At 41.5% G+C, this 16,378-nt stretch overlaps 2 protein-coding genes across 2 annotated transcripts in view; both read left to right on the top strand.

Moving 5' to 3' along the window:
- LOC104712135 (chalcone--flavonone isomerase 1-like) lies at nucleotides 668-13,203 on the top strand. The gene is made up of 4 exons (XM_019229339.1): nucleotides 668-869; nucleotides 12,112-12,270; nucleotides 12,367-12,590; nucleotides 12,847-13,203. The coding sequence occupies exons 1-4, from the start codon at nucleotides 737-739 to the stop codon at nucleotides 13,033-13,035; spliced, it is 705 nt and encodes a 234-aa protein (XP_019084884.1). The 5' UTR covers nucleotides 668-736; the 3' UTR covers nucleotides 13,036-13,203.
- The window catches only part of LOC104712136 (chalcone--flavonone isomerase 1-like), a 7,189-nt gene continuing 6,060 nt past the window's right edge, over nucleotides 15,250-16,378 (top strand). Inside the window, exons 1-3 of the mRNA XM_010428966.2 lie at nucleotides 15,250-15,689; nucleotides 15,772-15,930; nucleotides 16,027-16,250. Of these exons, the coding sequence (XP_010427268.1) occupies nucleotides 15,557-15,689; nucleotides 15,772-15,930; nucleotides 16,027-16,250 (516 nt within the window). The 5' untranslated portion in view covers nucleotides 15,250-15,556. The remainder of the gene's footprint in view (nucleotides 15,690-15,771; nucleotides 15,931-16,026; nucleotides 16,251-16,378) is intronic.

Below are 16,378 nucleotides of genomic sequence, written 5' to 3'. Positions count from 1 at the left end.
TGTGTTGTCTCTTTCGTCTCGTACGAAATGTCTTTGGAGCGACAGAACTATAACGTCGCACAACACAATCTCTCTATAAACACTTGCTTTGTTTCAACGTTAATTAAAGGATCAGCTCTATTTTTACCCCCAAATTCCTGTATTATCTATATTGTTGCGATTTAGCATCAACAAATATCTCTATATTTAAAAATTTCATATAAAATTTCAATAAGTATAAACTATCTTAAAGTTTATCATGTTCCATTTATCTTTAACAACATAAATCATATAAATCATTTACCTATAATGATTTACCAAAACTCTGGAAGAAGATAAGCCTTTATGAAATTCCATAATACCTTTCATAACTTAAAATATAAATATATAAAACCCAAACCAAAAACCTAAGCTGCAACGAAACTTAAAGGAATAAGAGAAAAAGTCTTTGTTTGGTATAAGAGGATCCGAGTTTAAAACCACCAAGTGTCAGTACATCTTCTAGTCAAATATAAAAAGAGAGACAAATCTAAAAAGTTAGTTAAGTCCACGTGCTTACACATCCAACCAAACCAAAAACCTAAGATGCAATGCAACCAAACAAAGATCGTAAACAAAAAGTCTTTGTTAGGTATAAGGGGATCCGAGGTTTCAACCACCAATTGTCACTACATCTTGACATCTTCCAATCAAATATAAATAGAGAGACAAATCTCATAAGTGAGTTAAGTCCAACACTCGTAATCGTAACTCAACTATGTCTTCCTCCTCCGTTGTCGTCTCTCCGTCTCCGCTCCCTACCGTCGCGGAGCTTCATGTAGATTCCGTCACCTTTGCACCGTCCGTCAGATCACCGGCCTCCTCCAATCCACTCTTCCTCGGTGGCGCAGGTTCGGTTGTCGTTTCCTATGTTTTTGTCTTCTTCTTTTTGCTGACTATGTGATCCTTTTGCTAACATATATGTAGAATTGGATATCAAACTTGCTTGCCTTTATTCATTGTTCTTAATATCGTTTATATACACATGACTTCTAGGGTTACAACACAAGAGATTTACAACCGTCATTAACAAGTAATGGACTTTAGCCCAACTCAAACAAACCCAACAAATATAGCCCAATACTCCCCCTCACGTTGGAGCATGAGGATTCGAAATGCTTAACGTGGACATTATGGTCTCAAACTGAACTCGACCAAGTGCTTTTGTCAAAATATCAGCAAGTTGATCGGAGGTGCCAATATGTTGTGTGACAATGGTGCCATCGGACACTGCATCACGCACGGCATGACAATCATTCTCAATGTGCTTTATGCGTTCATGGAAGACGGGATTCGCAGCGATATGAATGGCGGCTTTACTATCGCAGAAGAAACGTGTGGGAGACGTTTGTTCGATGCCCAATTCTTTCAACAACCGACGAAGCCATTTAACTTCACGAAGCCCTACGGCCATTGCACGATACTCTGCTTCAGCAGAAGAATGCGAGACGGTCTTTTGTTTCTTTGTCTTCCAAGAAATAGGAGAACCACCAAGCATTACCACAAACGCACTGATTGAACGACGAGTTAACGGGCAGGAGGACCAGTCGGAGTCACAATAAATGGTGAGTGTGAGATCAGAATCAGCTTTAAGCAGAATACCTTGACCGGGACAACCTTGCAAGAAGCTGACAACACGAAGCGCGGCCTCCTAGTGAGCCGTACGAGGTTTCTGCATGAATTGAGCCAGCACATGAACCGAGTAACTCAACTCTGGACGTGTATGTGTAAGATAAATGAGGCGACCAATAAGGCGACGGTAAGGCTTTGGATCAAGGAGGAGCGGACCATCATCAGTGGCGATACGATGGTTTTGGGGTAAAGCCGTGGCTGCTGCGGAGGTAGCACTAAGATCACCACAATCAGAAATAATATCCAAAGCATACTTGCGTTGAGATAAAAAAATTCCTTCAGGACCACGACTTACTTCAATGCCAAGAAAGTATTTTAGTTTCCCTAAATCCTTCATAGCAAAACAACGAGACAAATAATCCTTGAATTTCTGAAGCATATAGGCATCATTACCACAAATGAGGAGATCATCGACATAGACCAAGACGCGAAGCTCAATACCCGCACGAGTGTAGGAAAATAATGAATAATCATCATAGGACTGAACAAACCCAAACCGGAGCAACGCATCAGACAACTTCTTGAACCAACAACGAGGTGCTTGTTTAAGACCATAAAGTGACTTTTTAAGACGGCAAACTTTGCCAGGGTGTGAATGACGAAAACCAGGAGGAAGTTGCATGTAAACCTCTTCCTCTAAGTCACCATGGAGGAAGGCATTATTAACATCCATTTGATACACTTCCCATTGTTTAGCAGCACATAACCGGAGTACGGAGCGAACGGTGGTAATCTTAATCACGGGTGCAAATGTCTCGTTATAATCTTCTCCTTCAACTTGGTGATTACCGAGTATAACAAGACGAGCCTTGTACCTCTCAATCGTTCCGTCAGCATAATACTTTGTTTTGTACACCCATTGACAACCAAGAGCTACTTTACCTTCGGGTAACGTTGTGACGTCCCATGTATCCTTGTCTTCAAGCGCCACAACTTCCGTAGTCATCGCATCATTCCATATTTTCATACGTATTGCCTCTTTAAAAATTTTCGGTTCCTTAGATTGGATAATAGTGGCTAAGAAAGCCCGATGCCCTGGAGAGAATTGTTCATCAAACACATAATCCGTCAAGAAAAGAAAAGACATACCTTGGACCGTTTTGGAAGACTCGAATGGTTGAGCGGGTGAAGCGTGATGGGTATCCGCAGTTGTAGACAACACATGATGATTGACAACATAATCACTTAAACGGACGTTTTCTTTTCGTGTTCTTTCACTACGACGTAAAGGAACAGGTGGAGGAGGCTCATTAACCGGAACAACAACCGGAGGTGCAACGACGTCAACAGTCGGAGGCACCGGAGACGCCGGTGACGAGGGAGATGAGGGTGACGATGGTACAGCCAGAGTCACGGGAACAACCTCATCAGTACGACTCTCCCTCACGGGAACAGCCGGTGGAAGAACAGCCTCATTGGGACTCCCCCTCACTCGAGTATCCGGTGGAAGAAGCCAATCTCCATCAACATCACCGGAGAGCGGAGGAACCGACGACAAAGTATCTGTATGTTCAGCATACGGAAAAACCATCTCTTGAAAAACAACATCACGAGAGACAGAAAAAACATGCTTCTCAATATCATAAACTTTCCACCCTTTCTTGCCAAGAGCATAACCAACAAAGATACAAAGACGACTCCGTTCCCCAAATTTATCTTTATCCCGAGAGACGCGATGCACATAACAAGCAGAACCAAACACTCTTAATTGATCATAAGCCGGCTTACATCCATGAAGAACCTCATAAGGAGAAATACCTTTGTGTATTGATGAGGGTGTGCGATTGATCAGGTAAGCCGCAGTAAGAACCACTTCTCCCCAAAAATTGATCGGCAAATGGGCTTGAAACAACAAGGCTCGAGCCACATTAAGAATATGTCTATGCTTGCGTTCGACTCTTCCATTCTGTTGTGGAGTGCCAACACAAGAAGTCTGATGGAGAATACCTTGTTCTCGAAAATGTGAAGAGAGACACATGAACTCCGTACCGTTATCACTACGCACCATCTTGACAGTTTTACCAAACTGTTTTTCAGCATATGCGAGAAAATTCATAAGAATGCCACGAACCTCTGATTTTTCCAACATTAAGAAGGTCCAAACGGCTCTTGAAAAATCATCAACAATAGTTAAAAAATAAACTCCTCCACAAGAAGCCGGAACCCGATAGGGTCCCCAAACATCGCAATGAATCAAAGAAAAACAGTCGTCTGCTTTATTAAAACTATCATTAAAAACTTCTCTTGTCTGCTTGGCTCTAAAACAAATGTCACAAGAACTAGAGCCAGCCAATATATTGGAACTAGAAAACATAGGTAAATCGGAAAGCACAGAAAACGAAGGATGCCCGAGACGTCGATGCCACAATGTGTCATCAACAGCAGCTTTCACACTGTGTATCTTAGCTGAAACAACCTCTTTCAAGTAGTAAACCCCATCACGCTCTTCACCGCTTCCAATCAAAGTCTTCGAAGAACGGTCTTGCAAAACACAAAATTCATCACTAAACCACGCATCACACTTTGTTTGCTTTACAATTTTTGAAACAGAAATCAATGTGCAATTCAAACTTGGCACATAAAGGACATTTTCTAAAGAGACTGTGGAAGACAGCGGCAAACTCCCAACACACAAGGCAAATGTTTTACTTCCATCCTCAAAACCAACAGAACAAGAAGAAATTTTTGCAATGTGTTGAAGAGAAGAGAGATTTCCTGTCATATGATGAGAAGCTCCTGTATCAAGAATAATATCACCTAAAGCTTTCTTACAAGATAATCTATCACCACCACCAGTCCCTTGCTTTTCTTTGCTTGCTTTTTCATCAAGCAACTGCTGCAACAACTTCAACTGATCTTGTGAAAACTCAGGAAAGATCGACTGATTGGAAGTAGTAGCATGGGCTGTGACCGCTCCTCGACCACGACCTGCTCCAGATCCTCTTCCTCTCAGTCCCCGTCCATTGCCGCGACCCTGGGAACGCTCTTCCCACCAGTCCGGGAAGCAAATAAGCTGCCAACAATCACGTTTGTCATGCCCTGTTCTCCCACAGTGAGAACAGAGTGTCCTGCTTCCGGGTTTTAGGATGGAAGAGGAGCCAAGCTTATGACTTCCTTGATGATCAGACCGTCCCAAATACGCAACCGATTCAGGCAGTGCGTCTTTAACGAACGAAGGCTCATTGGATTCACGTCGAGCCACAAAACCGACAGCATCACGTAGCTGTTCACGACCACGAGCAGAGGACAACCGTTGTTCTTCGCGGATAACCTTCGAATACGCTTCACCAAGAGACGGCAAGGGTGTAGTGCCAACCAAGTTCGTACATAACCCTCCAAATCGCGCATCATCAAGTCCTAACAAGAACTGGTGAAGCTTCTCTTTCTCTGCTTCTTTGGCAAACTTCGCCGTTACACCACACGAACACCCACCGCAAGAACACATCGGAGGAGGACAATACTTGCGCAATTCATCCCACAAGGTACACACTCTGCCCATCTTGTCTACAAGAAGCAAGTTGAGCCTTGATCTGATGAGCACGAACTTCGTTTCCAACAGATAAACGCTGCTTCAAATCCTCCCACAGTTGATGTGCATTAGAGACAAAGGTTACGGTGGACTTCACCTTTGATGCAATCGACGAACGGATCCACCCCACAATCATCGAGTTAACTGTCTTCCAGTTTTCATAATCAGGATCATTGAGAGGAGGTTGAGGAATTGTGCCGTTGATGAAGCCTGTCTTCCGCTTCGCTTGAAGAGCGTTCAACATCTCCTCTGACCACTCGTTGTAGTTATCTCCATTCAAAGTAACAGAGGAGATAGACGTTCCACAATTGTCAGAACTTGCCAACAAATACGGCGACACCGCCACCGTTTGAGAAACAAGAGCCGTAGCTGTTTTACTCTCGTCACTTGACATCTCCGAATAACACCAAGTTCTCAACTAGAGAAAAGACAAATATCGAAACTATCGATTAACAAAGAAGAAGAACAATTTTATAAATGAGAAATTTTGATCTTAAGCTCTGATACCATGTAGAATTGGATATCAAACTTGCTTGCCTTTATTCATTGTTCTTAATATCGTTTATATACACATGACTTCTAGGGTTACAACACAAGAGATTTACAACCGTCATTAACAAGTAATGGACTTTAGCCCAACTCAAACAAACCCAACAAATATAGCCCAATACTCCCCCTCACGTTGGAGCATGAGGATTCGAAATGCTTAACGTGGACATTATGGTCTCAAACTGAACTCGACCAAGTGCTTTTGTCAAAATATCAGCAAGTTGATCGGAGGTGCCAATATGTTGTGTGACAATGGTGCCATCGGACACTGCATCACGCACGGCATGACAATCATTCTCAATGTGCTTTATGCGTTCATGGAAGACGGGATTCGCAGCGATATGAATGGCGGCTTTACTATCGCAGAAGAAACGTGTGGGAGACGTTTGTTCGATGCCCAATTCTTTCAACAACCGACGAAGCCATTTAACTTCACGAAGCCCTACGGCCATTGCACGATACTCTGCTTCAGCAGAAGAATGCGAGACGGTCTTTTGTTTCTTTGTCTTCCAAGAAATAGGAGAACCACCAAGCATTACCACAAACGCACTGATTGAACGACGAGTTAACGGGCAGGAGGACCAGTCGGAGTCACAATAAATGGTGAGTGTGAGATCAGAATCAGCTTTAAGCAGAATACCTTGACCGGGACAACCTTGCAAGAAGCTGACAACACGAAGCGCGGCCTCCTAGTGAGCCGTACGAGGTTTCTGCATGAATTGAGCCAGCACATGAACCGAGTAACTCAACTCTGGACGTGTATGTGTAAGATAAATGAGGCGACCAATAAGGCGACGGTAAGGCTTTGGATCAAGGAGGAGCGGACCATCATCAGTGGCGATACGATGGTTTTGGGGTAAAGCCGTGGCTGCTGCGGAGGTAGCACTAAGATCACCACAATCAGAAATAATATCCAAAGCATACTTGCGTTGAGATAAAAAAATTCCTTCAGGACCACGACTTACTTCAATGCCAAGAAAGTATTTTAGTTTCCCTAAATCCTTCATAGCAAAACAACGAGACAAATAATCCTTGAATTTCTGAAGCATATAGGCATCATTACCACAAATGAGGAGATCATCGACATAGACCAAGACGCGAAGCTCAATACCCGCACGAGTGTAGGAAAATAATGAATAATCATCATAGGACTGAACAAACCCAAACCGGAGCAACGCATCAGACAACTTCTTGAACCAACAACGAGGTGCTTGTTTAAGACCATAAAGTGACTTTTTAAGACGGCAAACTTTGCCAGGGTGTGAATGACGAAAACCAGGAGGAAGTTGCATGTAAACCTCTTCCTCTAAGTCACCATGGAGGAAGGCATTATTAACATCCATTTGATACACTTCCCATTGTTTAGCAGCACATAACCGGAGTACGGAGCGAACGGTGGTAATCTTAATCACGGGTGCAAATGTCTCGTTATAATCTTCTCCTTCAACTTGGTGATTACCGAGTATAACAAGACGAGCCTTGTACCTCTCAATCGTTCCGTCAGCATAATACTTTGTTTTGTACACCCATTGACAACCAAGAGCTACTTTACCTTCGGGTAACGTTGTGACGTCCCATGTATCCTTGTCTTCAAGCGCCACAACTTCCGTAGTCATCGCATCATTCCATATTTTCATACGTATTGCCTCTTTAAAAATTTTCGGTTCCTTAGATTGGATAATAGTGGCTAAGAAAGCCCGATGCCCTGGAGAGAATTGTTCATCAAACACATAATCCGTCAAGAAAAGAAAAGACATACCTTGGACCGTTTTGGAAGACTCGAATGGTTGAGCGGGTGAAGCGTGATGGGTATCCGCAGTTGTAGACAACACATGATGATTGACAACATAATCACTTAAACGGACGTTTTCTTTTCGTGTTCTTTCACTACGACGTAAAGGAACAGGTGGAGGAGGCTCATTAACCGGAACAACAACCGGAGGTGCAACGACGTCAACAGTCGGAGGCACCGGAGACGCCGGTGACGAGGGAGATGAGGGTGACGATGGTACAGCCAGAGTCACGGGAACAACCTCATCAGTACGACTCTCCCTCACGGGAACAGCCGGTGGAAGAACAGCCTCATTGGGACTCCCCCTCACTCGAGTATCCGGTGGAAGAAGCCAATCTCCATCAACATCACCGGAGAGCGGAGGAACCGACGACAAAGTATCTGTATGTTCAGCATACGGAAAAACCATCTCTTGAAAAACAACATCACGAGAGACAGAAAAAACATGCTTCTCAATATCATAAACTTTCCACCCTTTCTTGCCAAGAGCATAACCAACAAAGATACAAAGACGACTCCGTTCCCCAAATTTATCTTTATCCCGAGAGACGCGATGCACATAACAAGCAGAACCAAACACTCTTAATTGATCATAAGCCGGCTTACATCCATGAAGAACCTCATAAGGAGAAATACCTTTGTGTATTGATGAGGGTGTGCGATTGATCAGGTAAGCCGCAGTAAGAACCACTTCTCCCCAAAAATTGATCGGCAAATGGGCTTGAAACAACAAGGCTCGAGCCACATTAAGAATATGTCTATGCTTGCGTTCGACTCTTCCATTCTGTTGTGGAGTGCCAACACNGAAGCTCAATACCCGCACGAGTGTAGGAAAATAATGAATAATCATCATAGGACTGAACAAACCCAAACCGGAGCAACGCATCAGACAACTTCTTGAACCAACAACGAGGTGCTTGTTTAAGACCATAAAGTGACTTTTTAAGACGGCAAACTTTGCCAGGGTGTGAATGACGAAAACCAGGAGGAAGTTGCATGTAAACCTCTTCCTCTAAGTCACCATGGAGGAAGGCATTATTAACATCCATTTGATACACTTCCCATTGTTTAGCAGCACATAACCGGAGTACGGAGCGAACGGTGGTAATCTTAATCACGGGTGCAAATGTCTCGTTATAATCTTCTCCTTCAACTTGGTGATTACCGAGTATAACAAGACGAGCCTTGTACCTCTCAATCGTTCCGTCAGCATAATACTTTGTTTTGTACACCCATTGACAACCAAGAGCTACTTTACCTTCGGGTAACGTTGTGACGTCCCATGTATCCTTGTCTTCAAGCGCCACAACTTCCGTAGTCATCGCATCATTCCATATTTTCATACGTATTGCCTCTTTAAAAATTTTCGGTTCCTTAGATTGGATAATAGTGGCTAAGAAAGCCCGATGCCCTGGAGAGAATTGTTCATCAAACACATAATCCGTCAAGAAAAGAAAAGACATACCTTGGACCGTTTTGGAAGACTCGAATGGTTGAGCGGGTGAAGCGTGATGGGTATCCGCAGTTGTAGACAACACATGATGATTGACAACATAATCACTTAAACGGACGTTTTCTTTTCGTGTTCTTTCACTACGACGTAAAGGAACAGGTGGAGGAGGCTCATTAACCGGAACAACAACCGGAGGTGCAACGACGTCAACAGTCGGAGGCACCGGAGACGCCGGTGACGAGGGAGATGAGGGTGACGATGGTACAGCCAGAGTCACGGGAACAACCTCATCAGTACGACTCTCCCTCACGGGAACAGCCGGTGGAAGAACAGCCTCATTGGGACTCCCCCTCACTCGAGTATCCGGTGGAAGAAGCCAATCTCCATCAACATCACCGGAGAGCGGAGGAACCGACGACAAAGTATCTGTATGTTCAGCATACGGAAAAACCATCTCTTGAAAAACAACATCACGAGAGACAGAAAAAACATGCTTCTCAATATCATAAACTTTCCACCCTTTCTTGCCAAGAGCATAACCAACAAAGATACAAAGACGACTCCGTTCCCCAAATTTATCTTTATCCCGAGAGACGCGATGCACATAACAAGCAGAACCAAACACTCTTAATTGATCATAAGCCGGCTTACATCCATGAAGAACCTCATAAGGAGAAATACCTTTGTGTATTGATGAGGGTGTGCGATTGATCAGGTAAGCCGCAGTAAGAACCACTTCTCCCCAAAAATTGATCGGCAAATGGGCTTGAAACAACAAGGCTCGAGCCACATTAAGAATATGTCTATGCTTGCGTTCGACTCTTCCATTCTGTTGTGGAGTGCCAACACAAGAAGTCTGATGGAGAATACCTTGTTCTCGAAAATGTGAAGAGAGACACATGAACTCCGTACCGTTATCACTACGCACCATCTTGACAGTTTTACCAAACTGTTTTTCAGCATATGCGAGAAAATTCATAAGAATGCCACGAACCTCTGATTTTTCCAACATTAAGAAGGTCCAAACGGCTCTTGAAAAATCATCAACAATAGTTAAAAAATAAACTCCTCCACAAGAAGCCGGAACCCGATAGGGTCCCCAAACATCGCAATGAATCAAAGAAAAACAGTCGTCTGCTTTATTAAAACTATCATTAAAAACTTCTCTTGTCTGCTTGGCTCTAAAACAAATGTCACAAGAACTAGAGCCAGCCAATATATTGGAACTAGAAAACATAGGTAAATCGGAAAGCACAGAAAACGAAGGATGCCCGAGACGTCGATGCCACAATGTGTCATCAACAGCAGCTTTCACACTGTGTATCTTAGCTGAAACAACCTCTTTCAAGTAGTAAACCCCATCACGCTCTTCACCGCTTCCAATCAAAGTCTTCGAAGAACGGTCTTGCAAAACACAAAATTCATCACTAAACCACGCATCACACTTTGTTTGCTTTACAATTTTTGAAACAGAAATCAATGTGCAATTCAAACTTGGCACATAAAGGACATTTTCTAAAGAGACTGTGGAAGACAGCGGCAAACTCCCAACACACAAGGCAAATGTTTTACTTCCATCCTCAAAACCAACAGAACAAGAAGAAATTTTTGCAATGTGTTGAAGAGAAGAGAGATTTCCTGTCATATGATGAGAAGCTCCTGTATCAAGAATAATATCACCTAAAGCTTTCTTACAAGATAATCTATCACCACCACCAGTCCCTTGCTTTTCTTTGCTTGCTTTTTCATCAAGCAACTGCTGCAACAACTTCAACTGATCTTGTGAAAACTCAGGAAAGATCGACTGATTGGAAGTAGTAGCATGGGCTGTGACCGCTCCTCGACCACGACCTGCTCCAGATCCTCTTCCTCTCAGTCCCCGTCCATTGCCGCGACCCTGGGAACGCTCTTCCCACCAGTCCGGGAAGCAAATAAGCTGCCAACAATCACGTTTGTCATGCCCTGTTCTCCCACAGTGAGAACAGAGTGTCCTGCTTCCGGGTTTTAGGATGGAAGAGGAGCCAAGCTTATGACTTCCTTGATGATCAGACCGTCCCAAATACGCAACCGATTCAGGCAGTGCGTCTTTAACGAACGAAGGCTCATTGGATTCACGTCGAGCCACAAAACCGACAGCATCACGTAGCTGTTCACGACCACGAGCAGAGGACAACCGTTGTTCTTCGCGGATAACCTTCGAATACGCTTCACCAAGAGACGGCAAGGGTGTAGTGCCAACCAAGTTCGTACATAACCCTCCAAATCGCGCATCATCAAGTCCTAACAAGAACTGGTGAAGCTTCTCTTTCTCTGCTTCTTTGGCAAACTTCGCCGTTACACCACACGAACACCCACCGCAAGAACACATCGGAGGAGGACAATACTTGCGCAATTCATCCCACAAGGTACACACTCTGCCCATCTTGTCTACAAGAAGCAAGTTGAGCCTTGATCTGATGAGCACGAACTTCGTTTCCAACAGATAAACGCTGCTTCAAATCCTCCCACAGTTGATGTGCATTAGAGACAAAGGTTACGGTGGACTTCACCTTTGATGCAATCGACGAACGGATCCACCCCACAATCATCGAGTTAACTGTCTTCCAGTTTTCATAATCAGGATCATTGAGAGGAGGTTGAGGAATTGTGCCGTTGATGAAGCCTGTCTTCCGCTTCGCTTGAAGAGCGTTCAACATCTCCTCTGACCACTCGTTGTAGTTATCTCCATTCAAAGTAACAGAGGAGATAGACGTTCCACAATTGTCAGAACTTGCCAACAAATACGGCGACACCGCCACCGTTTGAGAAACAAGAGCCGTAGCTGTTTTACTCTCGTCACTTGACATCTCCGAATAACACCAAGTTCTCAACTAGAGAAAAGACAAATATCGAAACTATCGATTAACAAAGAAGAAGAACAATTTTATAAATGAGAAATTTTGATCTTAAGCTCTGATACCATGTAGAATTGGATATCAAACTTGCTTGCCTTTATTCATTGTTCTTAATATCGTTTATATACACACGACTTCTAGGGTTACAACACAAGAGATTTACAACCGTCATTAACAAGTAATGAACTTTAGCCCAACACAAACAAACCCAACAAATATAGCCCAATAATATGAATACGCGCAGGTGTCCGAGGCTTGGAGGACCGAGGAGAAGTCATAATTTTGTCCGTCGTAGGAGTATACCTAGATGCTAACGCCGTCCCATCACTCTCCCTCAAGTGGAAGGGCAAAACGGCAGAGGAGTTAACGGAATCTGTCCCGTTCTTCCGTGAAATCGTCACAGGTACTTAATTCCTTATATAACACCAGTTACTTAATTTACACGTCAAGTTAGATTATTAGACCAACTTAGTTTAACTTCCTTCAATTTGCTCTTTAGGTGCGTTTGAGAAGTTTATTAAGGTGACTATGAAACAGCCGTTATTTGGACAGGATTACTCGGAGAGAGTAACGGAGAATTGTGTGGCTATATGGAAATCTCTAGGGATTTATACGGACTGTGAAGCCAAAGCTGTGGAGACGTTCTTGGAGGTCTTCAAGGACGAAAACTTCCTTCCCGGTGCATCCATTCTTTTTGCTCTCTCCCCAAACGGCTCTCTTACGGTAACTTTGCTACCATAACAATGACTTGATTTATAGTTTGAATTGGCGTTTTACATTATTGTAAGTTCAAATTAAATGTCAAATTGCAATGAGATACTCTGTTTGCATGTTTAATTTACACTTGCGTTAGTGAATGTTTTAGTATTTTAAATGTGAACAGAACACTAATGTAGAAGTAGCGTTTGAAATAATAGTAGTTATAACGTGTAGCTTTGGAATATTGTATTATGGATTTGTTGTGAACGTTTTTTTGCAGGTTGCGTTTTCTAAAGATGATAGCATTCCTGAAACCGGGAAAGCTGTGATCCAGAACAAATTGTTGGCGGAGGCTGTTTTTGAGTCGTTCATCGAAAAGAACGGTGCTTGTCCAGGGGCTATGTTGAGTGTTGCCGAGAGATTAGCCCAGCTGATGAACGAGAACAAGGTCGAAGAGGAAGAGAACTGAGAATCCATAGGATGAAAATAACTTAGTATTTGGGCCTTTGAGTTCCATAGGTTCTCTTGAGTACGTATTTGGTGTTTTAATTTTTCTATGTCGAATCCTATGTAAATAACTTAGTTCCTTTTGAATGTTTTCAACTATTTTTAAGAATAATACAAGAGTATCATGGAATAGGATGAAAATTGTGTTATCACTAGCTGGTCTTGATTCTAGAGATTACACTGAAACGAAACCAAGTGATCAAAAAATTATAGGGAACAAAATTTGAATTTTGGTCAACAAAGAATCAAATCTGAAACTTGTTGCATGTTCATTATTAAAGGATGATGACTCATTGCAACTGTGGTCCACTGGTCAACTTGGAGAATCTGGTTCTAAGAAAAAGGTTGAAAGCTTTATGTGTTGCGTTTGGCATTGGTTTTGAACTTTTCCGTTACATATTATTGAGGTGTTTGATCCTGTTGAATAAGAGAAAATTCAGAAGGGTGAAAACTTTGGTCATAAACATCAACGTTTGAAGCTCAAATCAAAGAAGCAAACAAAACACTTATATGAAATTTGGTCTCCCACAGAGAAGGTCGTTTTGATGGGTCAGAGATGTTCAGCCCTGTATGTTAGGCTTTGAGTTAAGCTTTAGATCAGCATGCATGTCCGTGATCACCTAAAAATATGTAAGACTGGGGCCACTGGGCCGACATGCTTTTTTTTGAACCACCATAGTTAATATCCGTAGGAATGAACGTGGAGTTCCACAATCTCATCAATGTTTATTTGTGTCTTGCATTCATGTCTAACATAACATTTAGATGCAACATCCAGATTCGGCATTTAAATGTTGTTCACTTATTAAATTAGGTTTTGTATATGGTATTGTATTTGGATACAATTTTGTCCGTTTGTTAATTTGAAGAAATATATGAATGTAAAATTTACTTATCCTATAACAACTAACAAGAAAATGTTTTGTTGTGTTTTAACTAATACCAACGTAATTTGTTTTTCAATTCGTTGTTTTAAAAATTTTAATAGAGAAAATTCTGTAAATTTTAAAAATGTTAATCAGTGACATGTTGAATCCCGATATGTTATTTAAAATCATATGTGGACGCTGTAAGGAACTTATAGCTCCAAATTTTATTAGTGTAAAATAATTATAATATTTTAAACTTTTATAAAAATTTTAAATTTGCATGTCTGATAAATCAAGCTTTCTGCTCATTCGCAATTGGAATCATATTAGTCTTATTTATAATGTTTTCCAGCCATTGTCTAAAAAATTTCAGCCCGATGTGGGACGTTATACATACACTTATTTATAATTATTTTAATATATAAATTTATATAATTTTAAAATTTTAAATATTGAGATGTCTGATCCGGATTGATTATTGAAAAAAAAATATGAATATACAAAATTCTGAAAACTTTAAAAAAGGTTAATTAATGACATGTCAAATCCCGATAGGTTGTTTTAAATCTCATGTGGACGCTTTAAGAAAAGCTTCTACTTTTATTTAGTATAGATTGTTGGATATAGGCTATGTCCCCAACATTAATAAGACCCGAACAGAATACCCATAAGTTTAGCAGGTCTACAAGACCTTAATTCGACTCAATAAGTACAAAGGTAAAATCGTAATCTGCAAAAGGGACAGAATGAATTTAAGATCAATGTCTCACTATAAAGAAGAGAGGTCACTATCGAGCACGATATCCGAAAAAGATGATTAAAGAGAGCATTCAAGAGCTAAACCGCACGCAAGTCCAAGTCGTATTAATCGCATTTAGCATTTGTGTGTTGTCTCTTTCGTCTAGTACGAAAAGTCTTTGGAGCGACAGAACTATAACATCGCACAATTCAAAAACTCTGTAAACACTTGCCTTGTTTCAGTGTTAATTAAAAGACAGTTCTATTTTTACCCCCAAATTCTTGTATTATCTATATTGTTGCGATTTAGCATCAAAAAATATCTCTATATTTTAAAAATTCAAATAGAAATTTCAATAAATATAAACTAGCTTAAAGTTTGTCATGTTCCATTTATCTTTAACAACATAAATCATATAAATCATTTACCTATAATGATTTACCAAAACTCTAGAAGAAGATAAGCCTTTATGAAATTCAATAATACCTTTCATATCTTAAAATTAAAATATATAAACCCAAACCAAAAACCTAAGCTGCAACGAAACTTAAAGGAATAAGAGCGTAAACAAAAAGTCTTTGTTTGGTATAAGAGGATCCGAGTTTAAAACCACCAAGTGTCACTACATCTTCTAGTCAAATATAAAAAGAGAGACAAATCTCAAAAGTTAGTTAAGTCCACGTGCTTACACATCCAATCAAACCAAAAACCTAAGATGCAAACCAAACAAAGATCATAAACAAAAAGTCTTTGTTAGGTATAAGGGGATCCGAGGTTTAAACCACCAATTGTCACTACATCTTCCAATCAAATATAAATAGAGAGACAAATCTCATAAGTGAGTTAAGTCCAACACTCGTAATCGTAACTCAACTATGTCTTCGTCCTCCGTTGTCGTCTATCCGTCTCCGCTCCCTACCGTCGCGGAGCTTCATGTAGATTCCGTCACCTTTGCACCGTCCGTCAGATCACCGGCCTCCTCCAATCCACTCTTCCTCGGTGGCGCAGGTTCGGTTGTCGTTTCCTATGTTTTTGTCTTCTTCTTTTTGCTGACTATGTGATCCTTTTGCTAACATATAAATACGCGCAGGTGTCCGAGGCTTGGAGGACCGAGGAGAAGTCATAATTTTGTCCGTCGTAGGAGTATACCTAGATGCTAACGCCGTCCCATCACTCTCCCTCAAGTGGAAGGGCAAAACCGCAGAGGAGTTAGCGGAATCTGTCCCGTTCTTCCGTGAAATCGTCACCGGTACTTAATTCCTTATATAACACCAGTTACTTAATTTACACGTCAAGTTAGATTATTAGACCAACTTAGTTTAACTTCCTTCAATTTGCTCTTTAGGTGCGTTTGAGAAGTTTATTAAGTTGACTATGAAACAGCCGTTATTTGGACATAAATACGCGGAGGGAGTAACGAAGAAGTGTGTGGCTATATGGAAATTTCGAGGGATTTATACGCAGTGTGAAGCCATAGCCGTGGAGATGTTCTTGGAGGTCTTCAAGGACCAAGCCTTCCTTCCCGGTGCATCCATTCTTTTTGCTTTCTCCCCAAACGGCTCTCTTACGGTAACTTTGCTACCATAACAATGACTTGATTTATAGTTTGATTTGGCGTTTTACATTATTGTATTTAAATTAAATGCAAAATTGCAATGAGATACTCTGTTTGCATGTTTAATTAACACTTGCGTTAG

The sequence above is a fragment of the Camelina sativa genome, chromosome 9, assembly GCF_000633955.1.
Source record: "Camelina sativa cultivar DH55 chromosome 9, Cs, whole genome shotgun sequence".
Taxonomy (NCBI): domain Eukaryota; kingdom Viridiplantae; phylum Streptophyta; class Magnoliopsida; order Brassicales; family Brassicaceae; genus Camelina; species Camelina sativa.
The sequence above is the reverse complement of the archived record's forward strand: the minus strand, read 5'-3'. Positions and strand labels throughout refer to the sequence as shown.